Below are 22169 nucleotides of genomic sequence, written 5' to 3' on the forward strand. Positions count from 1 at the left end.
TTCATAAGTGAAATAACACAAAGAAGAATGAATGACAGATAAGTCTTAAAGGCCATGACAACCAGGCTTTGCGTTACTGAATAATGAAATAGAAAGGCTGGCTGATGTGGCTCATTATCTCTCTTTATATCTTGTTTTACTCTTCTTCCTCTATGTCAAGTAACAAAAGCCTTCATGCTTAATGACCAAATCAAATGACCTTGTAGTAATGATTTTTTTTCATCTTGTTCCCTTTCCTTTTGCTCTAAGAACATTTCATACATTTGTAATAAAAAGTACAGTGTACCACCTCTCAAGTGGATCCATGCTTGAAATCCACAGTGCAAATCATTGATATGAAATGGTGCAAGAGAGCATCATAAATGGCTCAAATAGATGTATGCAAAAAAGTATAGAAAGCTTTTTTTTTGGTACTGTGGTTCTTTTATAGCATGAGATCATTGGTGTAACAGTTATATTTAACTTCTACACCATCCAGAGGACTTGTAAAACTGGACACAGTATGAAAACTAATAATGGAGAATAGAATTAGAAATGGCTCATGAAACACATTCCACAATGCAGCTTGTGGTTTTTAAAATGTTGTTTTTCATGTCGTTTTTGATTTCCCCTCTCAAGGATGACCTATTTTCTTTGCTGTAGATTTTGCATATTGAATTACAAGACTGATTGCTGTTAATAGGCTTAAGTTTTTATTTTTAGTCATCTTTTTCCCCCACATATCTAATTATAAAATCATCCATAAACCAATTGATGTATTGAGGAAAGTGACAAAATATCACAGGCACAGCACTGTGTAGCCAGACTATATCAACATAATCATGAACTGCTGTGCTGGTGACCTGTGGAGGAAAAAAAAAATCAAGCCACTTCAAACATTTGAATTAATGATCACAATACCCATATTGTAATGTTTTTTTGGATAGCATTGTATATGGAAAAAGGACATTTCATATTCAGAGAAAAAAGGCAGCCATCAGATGTCTTGCTGAGATGTTTGGATGTAGTGCTGGCACCCTGAGTAAGAGCAGTCTGTTCTCACATGGCCCGCCAAACACATGTCTGCAGCATCCAGGCAGGCCCAAGAGAAGCCAGAGAGTAGCGGCTTTGAAGAACTACTTCATACTTGGACCCTGTGAGGCCACTGATCAAGCATGTCATGAGAACTTTGAGTGCAGGTAGTACTGCTTTTGGAGGCAATGAAGAGGAAAGACACAACTCTGACCATCTCTAATTTAAGAGAAAAATAAATATGAGTTTTCAGATATTTTCATAGAACATGAACTTCAACCCACATTGGAAAGAGTGATCGTAGAGTTTTACAGTTCTCCAAAACATACATTTTAAAATTATTCTTTGGTTCACTTTCCAAATTTCTGTACATCCCCTTCTCTCCTTATCCTTGTGATCACTGTGATTTATAATTAGGGGACCTCCCACAAGAAGCCCTCGTAGCTTCTATTTCTGCATTCAAGCCAGGAGTCGTGGTAAGGCCCGCGTCTCCCTGCACCCCTCCCTCTCTCAAGGCCGTACCCTGGGCCAAGATCCCGTCTGTTAGGCACTCTGTCTGGACTGCACTCTGTATCCAAGTCCTTGATCCATGCAATACTACTGCACACACTTGTGAAATAGAATTTGTATAAACCTCAATACTACAAAAGCTTGCTGACTTGAGAAATGACTTGGATGATTTAAACAACTCATGACGTCTTTTTCAAAGTGCTGTCTCTCTAATAAGATAGCCAAAAACAACTTGAGAAAACAATGTGTTTTAATGAAACAGCACTGCAGTCACCGCGGGTGCTGTAATTTGTCTGAACTTTAATTCATCTTGTCGTCTATAGCCATTTTTTCTCACGCTCAACTAGCCTAATTAAGGTCCCTTTTGAGAGTTAAGTGACATCTACTTCTTTGGATAAAGCCCTGAATTTGTCTCTGCCTGTGAATATGTGAAAAACCCCTTTGTGCCTGGGCTGACAGAGGACTTTACACTGCCTGAGTTACCCTGGAAACCTTTTAAGAGGTGAAGGGGAGGACAGCCAAAATTTAAACTGCATTACCATTAAAAAATAACTCTCCATAGAGGAGTAAAAGGAATCAGCAAGGTCTGACAAATTTCTTCTCTATTTGTCAAATAAATTTCCATTTGTTATGCTTTTCACAATTGCCCCCAAGAAGAGTTCAGACTCTTGCATGAGCTCAGCATTAGTGTGTTAGTGTGTTTATAAAATTAATCAATTCACAGATTTTAACGAAATACATCTGTAACAAAATATCCTACCTCAAGAATGCAAGTTCCTGCAGCTGTGTTTTCCTTGATGGACACATTGTAGAAGTTCCTCTCAAAAACAGGCTCATTGTCATTTATATCCTGTAGTACGATTTTGACGACTGCAGTGGAAGACAGAGGTGGTTTCCCTCCATCTGTGGCCAACACAGTTATACTGGGATTGGGGTTCTTTTCATAATCCAGCTGGGAGAGAGTAGTGATAATCCCCGTAACAGAGTCTATGCTGAACCAGTTGGAGAAAGCACCTTTGTCTTGCAGGATGCTGTAGTTAATGTCTCCATTGGGCCCCTGGTCTTTGTCTCTAGCTGTTACTTGTAACACAAAGCTCCCTGGAAACACCACTTCAGGGATGACCTGCCTGTATACTGGTTGATCAAACAGAGGAGGGTTGTCATTTACATCAGTCACCTGGATGACGAAGGAGGACTCGGCCCTGAGAGGAGGTGTGCCTGAGTCTGTCGCCATCACCCTCAACTCATATGTGTCTCTCTCCTCCCGATCCAGAATCTGGTCCACACAGATCAGATAGATGATATTATCTTTCGTCGTCAGACCAAACTTCCCATCTCCTCCCTCGAGTGACACATTAACATTGGCGTATTCTCCATAGTCTGGGTCTGTGACTGAGATCCTGGCTACATACTGGCCTGGCTGTGCGCCCTCTGAGATTCGAGGAGACCCATCCTCACTGAGGAAGATGATAGTCATTGTAGGCTGGTTGTCATTGTAGTCTCGGACATGGATGGTGACAAAGGCATTGGTCACCTCTGGGTGGGTTGCGTTGTCTTGTGCTTGGACCACCAGCTCGTGAACTCTCCTCATCTCAAAGTCCAGTGGCTTATTGAGGGTGATCATGCCACTGCGGGAGTCGATGACAAAGTAACGATCCGGGTCACTCTGTCTCCTGTTGATCTCGTACAGCACCATCCCATTGTCTCCTTCATCAGCGTCTGTGGCAAACACCTGCAGGATGTTGCTACCTGGTTGGAGGTTCTCAGATATTATGGCATGATAGCGGCTCTGGTTGAAAGAAGGAGCGTTGTCATTAATGTCTTGTACAGCAATATCTAATATCATCTGATCAGTCCTTTTAGGGGAACCACCATCAAAGGCCTCCAAAGATAAAGTGTAGGTGGATCTTTTTTCTCTGTCCAGAATGGCATTGACCACCAAGTCCAGATAGAGAACCTCATTGCTTCCCCTTCTGGTCTCCAGGGTGAATGCCTGGCCAACGTTTCCATCCTTGATAAGGTAACCCTGTGTCGTAAACTGGCCTTTATCAGCATCAACAGCCGGCTCAAGAGGAAACCTGGTGCCAATGGCTGTCTGCTCGGGAATTTTAAAAGTAGCCCGTTTTCTCGGGAACGTCGGGGCATGGTCATTTATGTCATTCACCTTGATGGACACCTCTACCGTCACACCTGTCATGGTGACTGCAATGAAGTTGTATCTATCCCTCAATTCTCTGTCCAGAACTTTTGCAGTTTTAATAATGCCCGTGCTCTCATCTATGTCCAAATCACTGCCCACACCCGTGCCTTCATGGTCTGAGATGAAGTACAGAGAGGCTGTGACGCCAGGAGGAAGTCCTGCACTGATGTCACCTACAATTGTGCCTGCTGGTTGTTCCTCATCAAGCTGTAGGTCAAGGGTCCCCAGGACCACAGGTGAATGGACTGTTACAAGCTCCAAGGCCACATACACCATCAGCACTATCCTTTTGCTCCACCAACCCTCACGGTGCAAAGGGTTCATTACAGACTTCCCAAAACCCTTGGCAGCTGTCTTCATTTTGGCTCCTTCTTTTAAACCTGGAGACACACAAAGAGGAAAAGCTGAGCAATATAAAAACCTGACAACAGCAAAAACTAAGAATAGGTGTATTATTTCTGCGTCAAAATACAGAGTAAGTTAGTTTAAGAAAAATAAGTAAATGCCATAAAGACTTTCCCATGTGTTTTATGGGCTCTGTTCCCAACCACAGCACATACAATAGGCCCTGCACATAACATTTTCCTACACTTCTTACTTCACCTAATAAGTCAACACCTTGTTACATACCAGAAAGCCGTTCTTTGCTAAAGAAACAGCAAAAACACAGGCTGCAGCATACCACCTCAGACTGGGAGCCTTTGGCTGTAGTTATCCAACTCTAATTAAAAAGGTGCAGGTCTCACAGGCTACCTGGTGTGTTCACCATACCAGTATCCTCTTAAGTAGGTCTGTGAGGTGAGGTCCTGGATTTAATATTTATGTGTACTTCCACATCTAGCTCTCAAGGAGTGAACAGTTTTGAAACACTCTTCTAAAAAAACCCATTTAAAATATTTAACTCTCCCCAAGCAAACATCTATCTTTCAATACATTTGAGAATTAAGAGTTTGAGTGTTAAATCAAAGGGATACAACATACATATATTGATGTGTAAAAGAAGCAAGAGTGTTAAAATTCTGTGCATAAACAATACTCTGGCAATGGACCCACACCACTGCAGAGGATCTGTAATTGAAACTGAGAGACACAGTGGAGCAATGTGGAAATTGTTCAACAAGACTGTGACCATCTGCAAAATAATCCAAAACCACTAAGTGTCTGGCACGCAGGAAATTATTGTGTCTTTTTCATTAAATAAAGAGAGTGGCTTCCAGTTGTCTGTGGTTCTGTATAACTTCATGTAGTTCACAATTACTTTAACTTGTTTGCATAGTAAAATTAGCTTTAACATTGAGGGGGAAATATATATATATATAAAGTTTGGACACACTTTCTCATTCAAGTGAATGGAGAGGTGTGTCCAAACTTTTGACTGGTACTGTATACATAGAAGCACATTGCAATGTATTAAATTTTGAGGAACTGAGTTTCAGATGAGAGCTCTTAAAGGCTCCCCCCAGTGGTTTAATTGATACCTGCAAAGAAACATTCACAAAACATCTGTGTATCTGTGTATGTGCACTAAATACCTCCCATGTGTCCCTGAACAAGTGTGGTAATCTGTCTCAGCCATGGTGGTGACAGTGTGTTTGAGTGTCAGAGTAGTACAGCAGAGTTGAAGGGCTCCATGCAGTCTACCTCTCTCCCTTTTTCTGGCTCTACAGCATTGTAATTGAGGTCTGCTGGAATCTGGCCATAAGCACACAGGATTCCAGGGCTAATTTCAGTCTGCTGTGATTCGGAGCCTGCAACACTGAAGATGCTAACTTAAACGTCATAATCTGGTTTGAATTCAACTTTGTACGAATAGTGAGAAACCTTGGAGAATTACTTGTTTGGAAATGTGTATGACATGAAAATCAATGTTCTTTACATATTTACTGTGTTACCAGTTCAAGATTATTTAAAGTTCAACCTGAAAAATTAACTCTGGATCAATTTGCTGCATTTACTCCTAATTCACTTCACTTGCAGAGAGACCATAATAATTGCAAATGACAGGACCATAAAGGCAAGCACTATAAATTTGCCATTACATGCCAAACTTTGGATTGCTCTGTGAGTGCTGTTCTTGGCAAAAACATAAGCACATCCATGACATCTTGAAAATTGTGACAGAACTTGAACTTTAAATTCTCAGTATTGATTTACTTTACTGCAACACTGGCAATGCACTTTTACAAAGCTTTGTCCAAAGCACAAAGGATAACTTTTCAAGGCCAGAATCTTCCAAATGCCACAACTGAAATAATGCACTCTCTGGTTGAGCTACAGCTGAGGACCTCTGCAGAGCAGAGCAGCCTAATGGATATAGCAGACACAGTCGGGTAGGCTAATTGCACAATACCAGGTTAAGAAGGGTGTTAGGTTTACAAATGTATAACAAACACCGTCAATCCCCAACCCAGATTTCCATAACTGTTAGAGTTAGTCAGAGTACAAAAGGTAACAACCTATTTGAACCACAGGAAAAGCAATCTGGAAAAAAACAGTTCAGAATAGCTGCTGATGGTTGAAAGCTGTTATATTTAGTAAGCCAATCCCATTGTGGCTTGAATTCAGATGTTTTCCTTGTATCATTATCCTCCCATTGGTAGTTAAACCTTGGTGAAGAGTTGTGTTACGATGATGTAACTGCTCGAAGGTTAACCCCCCATGTACCTTCAGCAAAGACACTAAAATATCCTAATTGCAATTTGCAATATCTTCATTGAGTTTTTTTTAACTTGCACGTGTGTGTAACACATCATTATCGCACCTCATTGTTAGCAGTAACTATAGCACTGACCCAGTTTCTTTTGAATCCTCTAAACCAAGTCAACCAAGCAAATCCAAGGTTTCTAGGATTTACATGTAGAATGAAACCTCTGTTTGAATACAGTGGATATCATTCTGGGCACTTTGCAAGCATAACTGGAATCAGCATTAAAATCCTTGGCAGCAGTGAATACTGGGAACATCAGGGCAGCCTTTCTACCTCTCCACTTTTTCTAGATCATGTTTGTCAGATAGTCATTATTCATGATAGCTGGAAATACATTTGCTTATGTCATTTTTCTGTGAAGTACTATTTGTCTTTCTTGCACTACTATCAAGACACGCGGGACTTTGGTTTGGCAAAGCCTACAATAGACAATACATCTGAACAAACACTTCTGCCACCTTCCATGAGCCAATACCTACATTACATAGAAGAGTGCCAAACCTCTTGAGGAATGTAAATATGACTTTTAACAATGCAGAGCAAAATATACCATTAAATATCATGGCCAAGCAATATAACTTCATCTGATATATACACAGACAGATAGACAGATAGACAGACAGACAGACAGACAGACAGACAGACAGACAGACAGACAGACAGATAGATAGATAGATAGATAGATAGATAGATAGATAGACAGATAGATAGATAGACAGACAGATAGAGACACAGCACAAATACTGGTTAAAATCTATCCCAATTCATCAACAACATGATCTCAAATCCAAACATGCAGTACTGCAGCTGCACCACTTTAATTAAAACAACTAAGCCATTTTCACCACCAACAGGCCAAGAGAGACAACTATAGTGACAGACTACGTAAAATGAGCTTCTAATTCCATGTCATGATTCCAGTTAACTCAAAGAAAACTTCTGTGGTTTCAAGAACATGCCAGGCTGCCTGAGGCTCAATGGAGCCATAATGGAAACCACAGACAGAAGTGCAGATTGACTGGGCATGAGGATGACAGGCTCAGCACAGAGCAAACTAAAAAGCTCTGAATGTTTGCCAGACTGTTGCGACTCACAAGTGCTGCGTTTCTGTGCCCTGCATTAGTCTTTGAAACTTCAGTCCCTGGGCATGTAAAAAGGCCAGGAAAAGTAATCACAAGCCTCAGATACACATGCACTTCCTGGCCATATCAGACACGGTATTGAGAAAACACACCGGCTCCTTTTTCACGGTGAGCTAAAGGTTGCGGAGATTCTGTGACAAGAAAGATCATCTCTTTCCCACAGCAAGAGCAGCATGGGTTAGTTCAGCTGTTTGTCTAAGATGTTCTGGATTAAAAAAACACACACCTTATGTCTTTGAAGATGACACCATCTGATATTGCGTTGGCGGTACTTGTGGTTGCATCATTAAAAACACATGCGCATCAAGTAACAGTGGCAGGGGTGCAGGGAATGTTTTGACAGCATTACTACAACCAAGGTCAGAGTTCATCGTATATGTGAATCATCACATACATGTTACTCAAGAGGACAGGACTGATTGAGGTTTGAAAGATTTCAGGGTGTTCACAAAAGTTTCCTGATTTCAGCACTGATGACATACATGGTTTGTTTTAAGTGACAGTGTCTGGTCACAAATGAGAAAACAAACTCCAGAGGCGACAGTCTTCTGGCACGACTGATCTCAAAGGCCACGGTTGATGTACACTTGACTTGATGACGACACTGTGAGGAGATGAGTGAAACCGCAGTGACTACAGCCAAGTAATTTTCTGAAACGTAAGGCAGAAAGAAACTTTCTGGGTGGCGTCGGTGTGGCCGTCCTGGGAGAAACATATGTTGTTTTTCATTCCTTTTTAGGAGTCTGGATCACCAGCTTCATCAACAGCATATGCAAGCTACAAAGACAAAACTAGTGGAATGATTACTTCATGCACTGCACTCAGGGTTTATGACATAATCCTTGGATTGTTATAAAAGCTGTGGATGTCCAAATTTTGGTTTTATCCATCAGTGCTGCTCTTTTGTTTGTTTTCTGTGTAAGTTATACATTTTAACTCAACCCAGAGTCTGAAAAATGGTGCATAATTGAATGATGCTCTAGATTAGAAATGTCTCAACAGAGAAACTGATTGCAATTATCGCACTGGATGGATGGATGGATGGATGGATGGATGGATGGATGGATGGATGCATGGATGATGGATGGATGCATGGATGCATGGATGATGGATGGATGGATGGATGCATGGATGATGGATGGATGGATGGATGGATGGATGGATGAATGGATGGATGGATGGATGGATGGATGGATGATGAACGAATGGATGGATGAATAAAAAAATAATAATCAATACATGTTTTTTTTTAGAAATTTGGAAATTGGTGGTTTGTATACTTCACATCATTATAATAAGTATTAAGCATTCAGTCATTGACTGGCAAACAATGTTACAGAGCATCCTGTAACTTAGGTTGAACAAAAATGTGCCAACTTAAGAGATGAAACCAAAGCAGGACTCCGCCGTTCTTTTCAAACTGATGACTGGTGGTGAGAGAAAAAAGAAAGGAGGAGTCTGAACTCCTTGTTGTGTCTAAAGTCAAAAAAAGGCTGCATAATTGCGTCGCTGCACCATGGCAACCATCACTCTCACAACTAAAGTGTGCGGTGATGGAACCCAGTCGAGACTTAATTAATTTATTAATTGAGGGAAAGGAACACCTATTCACGGTCAATGAACACAAGTCTGCCAACACAATAACTGTGTCGACATGTGGGTAATCATTTGGTATGTGCTCTACTGGAGCAATAGGCACAAAGGCGCAGCGGCGGCAGCAGCACACGGCGGACAATACAATAACTCAATAGGTTGACCAATTTAAGAGGAATGTCTCAGAGGGGCTTGCGAAAGTGCGACATGACATACAGTTAAAATATTTGGCTGCTCTTCAAAAGTGTGCAGACAAGCTGCGGTATTTCTTACGAGAAAGCACTACAGAGTCGTAATCCACAAATGCAAGAACATTTCATGATAATACTTAGATAACAGCCTATCCTTTATGAGCAGTTTGTGCAGGTAAAACATAAAACCACCAAAGATGTAGACGCACTATATGGCCATAAATATTGCAGAAATATGGCCTGCTCTGAGGGTATTTATGAGGGTAGTTTCTTTGAATTGACTTTGTGGGTGGATTTGAGTGTCTTTTAAAGGTAAATAGGTGAAGTTGCAACATTGAATCCAATGGAACTGTATGTTCCTTACCGCAGAAGTCTGAGCTGGAAACTGGGTCTACAAAAAAGTAGCCAACGTCTTAGGTCAGTTTTACATGCATCCTTCCACCAGAAAGTATGTAGCCTACTGCAGGCAGAAGATCGGCCCCGTAAGTTGAAAAAAGTGTGTAAAACATTGAAGAAGTGGAGGAGAAAGTGCCGTAATGGATAAACTGTAATGATGGATGGCGCATCAGGTTACCTGTGGAGGGAGATATGGGAGATATGGTGTGATGGATACTCACATTCATCTGTTCCTCTCCTGTGTTTTAGAGAAGCCGAGGCTCAAGATATCCAAATTCTTCTCAGTATTCCCTTATGGAGTCAACAGTGAAAGTTACATCCATCTTAGGACTTTTTAAAAGAAATGTGTATCCTTTAAGAGTGATTCTGGAGATTCCCCGGGTATGCACCGTTTGTTTCTTTGCAAATTCCCCCTTTGTTTCTCTCCAAATTCTTGCCAGACAAAAAGATGAAAAGTAAAATTGCAAACTTGTGGGCTTGTGAGAACTTCCTTGCCGTGCTCTTCCAGTGGAGGTTATCAACTTATCGGTATCCACTGTCCGTCTGTCTGGTCGCATACACACTGCAGCAGCACGCTGACTGAAAGCAAACAGTGTGGGGCCGAGCGGTGAACGTCCCTCTCCAAAATCTAATTTATTCAACACGTGACGGAGCGCAACCTCCTGCTCCACTCTTCTTCAGTGCTGCTGCTGCTGCTGCTGATGCTGCTGCTGCTGTGGCTGCCGCTAGGAGCCACATCGACTGCGAGAGAGGAGGGCCAGGTTATTGCTGAACTTTGGTGCCACCATCCTATGCAAAAGGGAAGTGTAAATGAGGAAGATTACTCCAAGCGATCCATATTGCTTATTATAGAGTTGCTCCTCGTGTTTTAGTAATCTGGGAATGCATGGAAGGTTGAAAAGTCTGGAAATAAGTGTGGAGATGTTGCAATATACGTTTGGCAACACATTTCTTTTCTGGTTTTAAACGTAGTGGAGTGGATATTTTAAATGTTAAGCATCGCAGATTTTTACAGTATGTACTTTTATGTTTATGAAATAAATCAATCCCAAATGGATCTTTTGTGATCTTGAACGTTTGGGGGTTTGAGTGCTTTCTGAAGTATAGTTTTACAGAAAATGAAAAGTGATTATCTAATGCTTATCTGAGGATTATATTAAAAGACAAGATCTCTGCTCCCAGTGGCTTGCATCATGCATCATAGTGCACTTCAAACTATCTTTTACTGTTAAAAAATATAAATTTATGACAATCCGTTTCTACTTTCTTACACTTAGATGCCATAGAGGTTCACCTTATATCCACCTACGTGCAATTCTTTGACAAAACAACCTCAGCACATCAACAAGCAGGCCTAGCTATCACACAGACAGAGTTTTTCCTTTAGATGTTGAAAGTCAAGAAATCCCCTTGGGTTATTTTTCATCCAAGTCTGAAGAAAGAGAGAAGTCTCCTAACTTTTCTTCACATCTTGTGAGTCTTTAAAGGAGTATCTCTAGTAAATTCCCAAGAGAAGCTCCACTTATGTCTTTAATAGTGCTGGAGCCATAACCCTGCTTCACTTTCTTGTCAATCACCAAAAGATCTGAAAGTTATTAAACCCTTGTCACTTTGCATCTAGAGCTTATAAACAAGAGGACATCAGAGAGGCCGTGCTGTGTCCACAATCGCATTTATTGTTGAGAAACAGCTGACATAAGAGGTTGAATGCATGCAACGGATCATCTTGCTTTCATTTCCCTGTTATTTGTAGATTTATTGATTTTGCTGTTATCAACACTTATACAATATCTTTTGAAAACAGACTCACCCTTGGCTGAACAAAGTAAAGTCTCAGGGTTTATGATAAAATCATATTAGCCAACTACAGTGACAGTATGTCATTAGTCAGTATGACATAGCTGCAATGTTCTGTTTGTGCTGATTAAGTAAAAATAAAACTATGAGAGGAAAAAAAAAGTTTGGTCAATGTACCACAGTTCAGAATTTTTGCTGGCTAAACCTTTTTTCCTCCAAGCAACCTAGTTATATCTTCCAACTCTCACTCTGCGAACTGCTGTAACACCAAGTGGAATGAGTTCCAGTGCTGGCAGCTACTCATTATTACTGTGACAGCAGAGCAGAGGAGGCAAATTCACACACACACACGCCAATCCACATGTATATTCACATGGACACACACGCAAACCCAAAAATCATATGACACTCTTTTTTCTTTTTTCTTTTTTTTTGCTCTGTCAGAATAGCCCACAGCTTTACTTTTACAGGGACTATCATCCGTATCGACTGCACTATCTGTCCCTTATATGTTTTAATGTCATCTATTCTGGTGAGACTAGAAGACATGGCAGCACAAATTGAAGTCATATTGTGATTGGTAATGTTTTTTTTTCTTCTTCTTGGTATGTATGCAAAAGACAGCTGTGAAGGATCAAGAGTGATAAAACACAGAGTGGAATGAAACATTGTACACAAAATGTTTACAGATTGTCAGAAAACAAAGATGTGGAGTCATAATAAATGTCAGTGTACTAAGATGTATTACAGTGATGTAAAGACAAGAATGTTTTTGTTTTATTTCTTTTCTTAGATAACACACATGACTGTTTCAATTTATCAAGTTATGACTATAGACTCACTATCTGTGTAGTTTGGCTTTGCGTGTTTTATTAAGCAAAGAAAATGAGAAATCTTTTGTCTCTTCAAGATGCACTTTTATTGCAAATATCCTTTTGTTTTTCAGTTTTGTACAAATACGTAGAAAAAAAAAGAAATGCCAAAAGCACTGCTTGTTGACATGACAAGAGATGATCAAATATCCTGTTGACAGCATTTATGCTAATCAGACAAAATGTGCACTAGACAGAATTGGCCGTTCTGTCCTTAATAAACGATGAAAGATGAAAAAGATGTACTGAAGCTAAATGTAAAAATGTCAACCTGATGTGTGGTTTGTTTATGGCTTCAGAAAACAACACAAGCAGATTAGGTATTGTTCTGTGAATGAATTACATCAAAACAACAGAGGAGCATCTGTTGCTCATTTGGCATCAGGACTGAAGTTCCATTCAAAAGTACAACTTTGGTTTCAAACTCCAATTTTGCTTTCTACATCTTGAGATTTAGTTTTACCCAAGGTCACATCACACTTCCTATGAATTTTTCATGTCCTCTTTCCATGCATAAGACTGTCAAATGCATATAATCCACTGAGTTCAAGCCTTCATCCTCACTGGTGGAGAGAATTTTGACTGCTTCTCTGAGTCATAGGATACCCTGAGTAAAAAAACAAAAAAAAAAAAAGAAAAGAAAAAAAACACACACAAGGTGCTGCAATGGTGGATAAATCTGTAATTCTACTTTGAGGTTAGACGTAGTCCACATCAAAGGGTTGTGTCTTAGTCATGTTTCTGTGATGGCTATTTTGGTGACATTTGACCATAGATTAGAGTGGAAACCACAGAGCTTGGCTCCTATGGCTTTGCTGAAAGTCAATGAAAGAAATAATAAACATATCGAGTTTAATCAAGATTAAAGTTAAGTTTGTGACAAGCTGCTTTGCTCGAGGACTTCATATCAACCAGAACAAATGTGCGTCCAACTTGATATACACGTTATAATAAAACACAATTAGGTAGGTATGTGATGAATGCTCTCTGAAAAACATTATGAATTTAGCTTTGCACCACAAACAGGCACTGAAGTCCATAATTACTGAGCTGCCGCATGCAATATTAATATACTGGGAAGCTGAATAGGATTTGACTGTTCCTGCTCCTACCTTGTAATTTTTCATGTTATGATGTAGTAAATACTGCTGAGGATTGCCTTCTATCTGTACAGCAGTTGACCAGATCACTGAAGTCTGTGTTGTGTTTGTTACACTCGCAAGGTTTTCATGGTTTTCATTTCCAAGTGTGCCTTAGGTAATAAAAAAGACCTGTGAAGGTTTGCTTTTCACAGCATGTACGAATATGAATCTGAATTTTATCAAGACTTATAAAAATAGATACAAACAGGATATGATTCAACCTCATTGTGGTGATTCTCAAAATACCCTAAACTATTTAAAAAATGTACATCAAGACAACAACAACAATAATAAAGACAATTACACTTGAGCACGACATAAACAAACATGATTTTATTCTGCAGCTGTTGTTTTTTACTACTTCTCAGGGTATTGAACTGCACCCATCACAACTAAAACATGTACATTTTCTGAATGAAATAAAGCAAGAATACATTACTTGTAAACCAAGCATCAACTTTATTTCTCATCATATTTGGTCATTCTTTCTTATATGTAAATATTATGATTGCTGCTCTAGTACAGCTCAACCTGGATTAAAACACAGTGGGAAGTATAAGTTGATGGCTTTAGTTATCCAGGTTTTTAAGGTGAACAGTGTAGAATATTTGGATGGAGGAACCACGGTAGTATTTGGGGGATGGGCACGTGCTTCAGTAGAGGTCTAATACGGACTTTTATTGAGGCAAAACACTAACCAGAAGCACTAGTGGACCATTTCCTCCAGACTGCTGTGCATTTGAGGAAATATGAGCTTTTGGCTTGTTGAATGTTACATTTAAAAGCTGTGGACAGGAGAAGTTCAGGAGGTATTTTACACAGACTAGTTCATGCTCAAGTCATAGAGTATTTTCAGTTATACCGCACTTGAGTACAGTTGCATATATCTCTGTGTACCTTGTATGTTTGAATGTATTGAATGTGTCCACACATACACTTACATAGTATGATCCTCTCCAAAGGATATTAGAAATTGAGCACACAGGTGGTTTTCATTTGGTTAGGAAACATTCTGGGAGTATGAGCTCTTTGTCATCTTCTGGTTAATCATGATGTAAAAGCTCTTTTATAGATTTCTGTTTAGTGTTACTACTGCTCCCTGACTACAGAAATTGCAACAATAAATCTTTTATGTAATGAAAGAAAGGCCCCGTTTTTTTGTGGTACCCTAGACTGGATCTTGAAAACAAGGTCTAGGGACTCTTTAGATTTCTAAACCCCAACAATATGATATGCATAATCCACATTTATTGTAGGTTAAAAGAAAAAGGCAGTCTTTAGTCTACCATGGTGGTATAGTGGGTAAGTAGAGTTGATGATGATAATGATGATGATGATGATGATGATAATGATGATAGTCACAATAAATTCTTTATTTGTTGCACTGAGGGACACAGAAGAGTTCAAACCAACTAGATTAACAGTCTATAAACCTAAATGTGTGGTTTGTTTTACCCCTCATACAATATCTCTTTTATTTTGCTATTAAAACATGAAAAATCTTCCTTTTTTCCAAGAACCTGCAGAGATGATCCTGCCGTCACTCTGCTGCTGCTGTTTCAAATCTTCCTCTGACGCCAGCCTGAAAACTTTATTAACTTCTGTCTGAGCTACCAGAAAAAGGAAGTATTTGTTTCTTTTGCACTCATAACTGATAACTCAACAACCATCTTAACTTCAAGGCTTGATTGTAATATTACTTTATCAAAGTTGTGTTATGGTGATATGATATAAAATTATGTATAAATGCATTGCAATATATGGAATCACAGTGTTCTCAGAGATCTGAATACAGATAATTAGCTAGCCTTTATCTGTAATTGTATATATATTTACATCATAGATCATTATTAGTGTTTAAATTTGTTATCACAGTACTCTTCTAATTATAAACTGTGGTCTCATAGTCCACCTTGAACAGCAAGAAGAGATTGTATTTTCATTGAAAATCTGAATAGAAGTTACAAAAATGCACAGTATGCGCAGAATCTCACCCAGGAGGCAAAACATAATTCTGGGAGGATCTTCCTTAACAGTTAATGCTGAGAGACCCTTGAGGGAAGTTGTGGTTGTGCTTAGCAAGTACCAGGTGTGGATGTGTGTGACTGCAGCTGCATAAACTGGGCATTGCTAACAAAGACCTTGCCTGCCCTGCAAATACTTGTATGGATTAAAGAGGTGAAAAAAGTCTGGCTAACCACAACAATATTGTCTTTCTCATGCCTTCCCTGACAACAAAGCCAGTAAGTTGCATGCTACTTCTTTGTTTTTCTCCTACATATTGTATGTAGATGAGCCAACTAAAGTCTATCTACCAAGCAATAAAGGGAAAAAAAAGCCACCTTTAAACAGTTCAGCGCTGAGGCAAAACAGCTGCAGGCTATGCACCCTGTATTTCTGGGCCCATGTTGTTGTTTGTTTGTGCATTTTTAACCACTGCATTTAACTTGGAAAACTTGACATCCTGTTGAGACATGGTTTGTGAAGAGACATCTAGGAAATCACAGATGTAAGTACAAGTGAAGTAGAACAAGTGAGGCTAAGTGGGCAAATTAAAACTTTAACACAAAATAGATCACAGATAAAGAGTTAAAAAAGAGAATATGCATAGCCATGGCAGATTTAATGTTTCTTTAACACATCTTCAGGCTGGGTGGCTATACAACTGTAATGTGCAAAGACTCTAACATTACAGGACCAAGTCTGTCTTCAAGATGGTTACACTTTATTTGTGTCTCAGAGTTAATTGGGACACTGTCTTTACTGTCTTTATTGTCCTGGTTCTTGACAAAAAATGCTCATTGGATAGACCACATATTGTTCAAACAGTTACAGTTAATAAGAATTCAGCTACATCCTAAGTTTTAGACAACTGTCTCATGAGGAGTAAAAAAATATAGAATTGAGTAGAATATTAATAAAACTGGCATTTTACCGTGAGCCCTGAAGCAAAGAACTCTACTTGTAACTGGAGTAGTGGAGCTTAACTCTGCTAAAAAGACCTACCAAGCATGAGAATAATTCAGTATGTCAGCAAAAGGATTTCTCTTGCTGGGAGATGCAGCTCTAATGTGGTAAGGAAATTAAATCTTGACTGGCTCTGCTGTTACAAATGAATAAAAATGGATTTCATTGCTACCAACCAAATAATTTGTAAACATATATTTACATACACATGTGCAAATACATTCGCATAAATTAATTTGTTAAATTTCCCCATCTTTCAAATTTAATTGCTGCTAAATACAATGTACAGGACCAGATCTGTCTCTGGCTCTTTCCCCTTTAACAGAAGTCTGGTTTATAACAATGACACCCACTTCAGGAACCCAAATCTTTTTGGCTTTCCACTGTGAATGCTCCCTAATTAATACTCTATCAATCACACAGTCCAACATGTCGTTCTCCTGCAGGACGAAATTCCTCAGACATTGTAGGGAGTCTAACTAATTCTGATGGAGATCACTTTTATTCTCAGGAATGCATTATGTTATTGAGGAAAGGAATGCACAGCATTGAGAGGGATGCCCAGGAATTTCCAACCACAACAATTAAATTGTTCAAGCAAATGTTTCTTTGAGGAAAGAAAAAAAAAAGAGAAAGCAAGAAGCCTCTAATCCCATTACTCCACACTTCACAATGCCGTCACTTGAGAAAGTTAAGAAACTGTTGACTCTACTTGGACCGTCATTTTGAAACACACCATAGCAATAAGCCTTGGCACTGAAGTGAACAATCACTATCAGGGTCAGCACAGAGCGACTTGGGTAAATTCCTTCATCTTTTCACCAAGGAAGACCTATTGAACTCTTACTACATTGCAACTGCACGTCCTGACAGCAGATCACAGCCAGCATGACTGAAAAAGGGAGCACATTCAGAGCATCATACAGATGGAATGACAGGATAAACTGAAATAATATATAACCGTGGAAACTGTTTTTCTCTGCCAGGGGTCAGTTGCTGTGATCTTTTTTTTTCTGGCAGATGTGAACCTTTTGGTTGGTTCCACAGGAAACATAAATGACCCACACCCTTCTATCACCAATAAATTGAATTCCTGTATTTGTGCCAGTGGGACCTCCTCTTATTTCACAATTTCCTCTGAACTTGTCAATCAACATTGATACATAGACAAAAGAAAATCTGTACTGAAAAAGTTAGTAAACTTCTGTAAAATGTAGTCCATGACCCTGCTTGTGTTTTAAGGAACAAACAAAATTAACAAAGTTAATAATTAACCTCTTTAAACCAGATCCACATGCAGGAGCAGAGTTACATTCAATACATGAGGTGGCCAGAAGAAGCGTTACCCTCATTATGCATAGCTGCCACAGTTCCCCTGTGCAATGCTACGACGCACAGATTTTCTTGTTAAGAATATCAGATGGATTTTTTTTTATTTTATACTGTGGTTATGCTTTCAAAAATGTACATATGTTCAAAGAATGTTGTGTTGCCAGTTCTGTGTTTGGGGGTAAAGCATCAGTCCTCGAGGCTGCCAACTTAACCAACAATTTGTCCAAGGGTCACATGATCCATATGGTCATGCTCATGAGCAAACATTTACATAACAAGAAACAGGACTGAATAGTTAGAAATGGTAAACAGTTCCTTATGGAGATGTAAATACAGAACAGCTTTTTGAATTCCCTGCATAAACCAGAGTTGAAAACGTTAAACAAGATTTATCCTTTTTTCTAATCATTATTATTTTAATAATAATAAAGCAGAAATGAGATTGTTTCCCAAAAATAGCAGATCCTGACATCCACAGACTTACTACAAGCTACACAGGTGAAGAGGGAAGTGCTATTGCTATCATCATTCAGCTATGAGCAGAAACCCCAACAGGAATATGGGATAAGAGGTCAAGTGTATCTGGCCATTTGTCTGAGGAAGTGTGCACAGGAAATACTCATCTTTTTGGACAATTAAGTAAAGGCCATCCCTCACTAGCTCCTAGTAGTGATGATGGAAAGCAATGGAAGCTGTTCAAAACCTGTCAGCCTGGAGAGCATATTTATCTTCAGGGTTTTTTTTTTTTTAAGTCTCTTCAGTCTGGTAGGTTCAGTATCAGACTCTATGGTTCGATACACTTATGTCTGCACAAACTTTGGCCATCATAAATTTTCAGTAATTCAAATTCCACAATTCTCAAATGTACACATGTTCACGGATTTTATTCGCATTAAATACAAAACTCATGAGCACAAATCATAATGAGTTAAGTTACAATGAAAGTCTGTTTATTATATAAGGTGAACAGATTATTTTCATAATACATTTACTTTAAATTTATATAGATTTTACATGATTTTTGCTGTATGTGGAGAGGAGAGTCTCCTGACAAGTAAAACATTTTTCAGGGTGGCAGGTAAAAGATACACATATCATATAGGATACTATGGATATGCAAAGGCAATCTTATATCATTATCATGTCTATCCCCAAAGGAGCTTAACAAAAATACTGCTCTGAAATACAGTCTTTCATTTAGGATTACAAAAACATTTAGTAAAATTTAGAACCAACTACAAATATTTACCAAGAAAGAAGATTTACGTATACAAAACATATCAGACTGGCATCTTGTGTGGCACTTTCATGTTCTGAGTGATTGATGTTCAATAATACCATAAAAAATAAATGACTCTCAATGGGCCTCAATATGTCTGTTGTGTTTGTCCTTGGGTAAAGCCTTCAAATTTTAAAGACTTGTCATTTTCATTGGCCTGGCTCAGCTGCTAAATGTAGGAACTTTACCTCATATTTAAACTGTGAGAATCTCAAGAACATAGTGACATGAAAGGAGAATAACATACAGCTGTGACCATGTACATCCATTTTCTGACGTCTGGACAGCTGGTCAGTTATGATCTATGACCCCAAATCACCCAAGTGAAAACATGCAACACAGCCTGTTGTGTAAAATAAGCCCATCTTGGGAAAAAAAAGATGTCTGGAGTTTAGGAATAAAACTAGTAAAGCCATAGAAATCCATAGCCCTCCTGAGAAGAGCGATGGAGTATAAGGTGATGGGGAATAAATCTAATATATAAATGGCCCATGGGAAGACACTACATCAGTATGTCATGTTTCAGTGTTAGTCATGCACAGATGTTCTTGAAGAGAGCTGCTATGATACTGTCAAAGCCATATGTGCTTTGGTTTGCACAAACACTATAATCAGTAGCACTCTATAAACCAGCTGCCAAGCCCACAACTAAAAATACATAGGCAAGGTTTCACATCAGAAATTACAGATAATATACCGGTATAATCATTTTAACGGTGAAAGAAATTATTTCTTAACCTCAGATATAGTAAATAACCACATCCCGTTTTTACTCTTTGATGATCCGCTGAGGTTTTGAACTCAAATCCTCGTCCCGAAGCACAGGGAGTCATTTTATTCTCTGACTCATCAGTTCAGAAACCTAGAGCCAACGCCTGTAGCCAAATAATTAACTAATGGTAAGGCTGCTGTAAGAGATAAAGTAGTTTTATGATCAAAGTTCTGTGGGAGAAACCCAGGATGCAGAATGGGAGACAGCCCATGACTTCTGCGTAAGGTCATAGATCAGTTATCATTGCAGAATCAAACCCTTGCGGAGGAATATTTTCAGTTCAACTTAAAGCAAGGAGAAAAAAAACACACAACTCAGACAGGAGATTTTCAATGATCCATTGGTAAGAATGTGACTGACTGACGGCAGAGAAGACAAAATAAAAACTGATTATCCAGATCAGAATTTTATGTCTCCTTTCTTCGTCCTCCTTTGGGTCCTAGAATCCCAGAACCCCATACCAGCAAGCAATTTCTTGTCTGTCCATCCATTTTAGAGTTTCTCATCCATTCAGAGGAGATCAACCCAGGACAACTTCTTCTTCTTCTTCCCTCCATTGTGTTCCCCTCTGTGGTTTTTTTCTTAATGGTTATCCCCTGTACACCTGCCTGTAAAATCTCTTCCAAGCACCCATGCTGCCACAAACTCCCCCTCTCAACGTAAAGGAGAAGCAGATTTATATTGAAGTCTACATATTATCATCCATATTGTGTTTCACTGCCCTCTCTAGTTTCAAGTCTGTCTCACCGATGTGGTTGGGTGTAGTCAGAAGTGTGCTATGTTGCACCTGTAACTACTCTCAACACAGACTATTAATAATATGCACAAAATATTCCAGTTTTTGCCCTTATTCCTAAAAAGACAATATTCCTAGTAAGCTTTTTTTGTGACTACTGGAAATTAATATTCCACTAATATTCCCATTTACATGCATACTCTGTTTATCACGTCAAAATATGGAAACATGGAATGGCTGGATCCACTTGTGCCATTTTGCATCTTTGCATCATCAGTTTTCCACTGGTGGCAGACTTGTTTGACTCTCTTTCATTTGTTCAACCACCTTCTTGAAAAGGGCGGTGTCGCGATATTTGCGCATATCCAAAAACTTGTTGATATCCAAGTCTTTCAAAATGTTTAAAAGGAGGTGTGTTTATTCTTCCAACCAGAAATGTGGGCTTTTCTTTTGGGCATGCGCACTATTGGCTAGTTGGTTTGTTTACAACATACAAAGCTGACTGGGAACAGGCAAGAGGTCATGTGTTGCAAACTGCGGTAAAAACCCCAATTGAGACGCATATTCCGAATGTGCAGTATGCATATCCAAAGAATGCTCCTGAAACCTGAATAACATGTCGGAAAATGCTATATTAGGAATAATATAGGCCTAATTCGGAATATCCAAACAGAATATGCTGTTTACCAAACCCGTATCAAATCCGGAATATTTTCATATTTGGAATGATTGTGGAATATTAGTGTGCATGTAAACATAGTCAGTGATGTCACAGTGTCCTGGAGTACACCTGTGCATCACTGCACCAAGATGAGAAGTTTAAGGTCAGCAACATGATTTTCAAGGGGAGTTAGTGTCAAGTTACTCTTATAAGGAGGGTTTTAAAATGAAAGCAAGCATATTACAATAAGACAGCCAGTGTTAATAAAGTCTGACTGTGGGCTTTTTCGGTACGGGTGTTGCATATAGAAAATGTTAAACAGACAACAGGTAAGACCAGGGGTTTTGTCCTTTTAGACCACGATGTAATTGAAAAAATGAAGTTTAAAAACTGAAAATAGGGGTGAAATAGGGATGTGATCACCATGAAAACTTTGTTATTTGACTTATGACCTCACCGTCCAAGTCAAATTTTGATTAGCATGGATGGAAGAAACCACTCTAAATTCATTTAGAGTAAAGTTTGCTTCATATTCAAATGAGGCAAACTCATTTAAAGTTAAATCTGGAAGACTATCTACAGGCTTAATTTATTTATTCAACTCAGTCAGCTGACTGAGGGCATTCACGCTTTCAGTTCAACCGATCAGATATTGTCACAACCTCTGTCATTTCAGAATCAGATTGATGCGACACTCCTCCACCCCATTCACCTCCAGTTACATCAGAGTCAGCTTCCGCGGGTCCTTAACTGAGCTCAGTAGAGATCTTGCCCCACATCACATCCATCCAGATCTTCAGCCATTGCCCTTCAATCCTTCACCGCCACCACCAATGTCTAGACTCCATCAGATCCATCTTT

The 22169-nt window shown here is 39.2% G+C and overlaps 1 protein-coding gene across 1 annotated transcript in view; it reads right to left on the reverse strand.

Annotated features, from left to right (window-relative positions):
• The window catches only part of LOC121898873 (protocadherin-16-like), an 83590-nt gene extending 72887 nt beyond the window's left edge, over nt 1–10703 (reverse strand). The window contains exons 1-2 of the mRNA XM_042414352.1: nt 9972–10703; nt 2282–4101 (exon numbers count right to left, since the gene is read on the reverse strand). Coding sequence (XP_042270286.1) covers nt 2282–4081 — 1800 coding nt within the window. The 5' untranslated portion in view covers nt 4082–4101; nt 9972–10703. The remainder of the gene's footprint in view (nt 1–2281; nt 4102–9971) is intronic.
• Nucleotides 10704–22169: the final 11466 nt, after the last annotated feature.

The sequence above is a fragment of the Thunnus maccoyii genome, chromosome 6, assembly GCF_910596095.1.
Source record: "Thunnus maccoyii chromosome 6, fThuMac1.1, whole genome shotgun sequence".
Taxonomy (NCBI): domain Eukaryota; kingdom Metazoa; phylum Chordata; class Actinopteri; order Scombriformes; family Scombridae; genus Thunnus; species Thunnus maccoyii.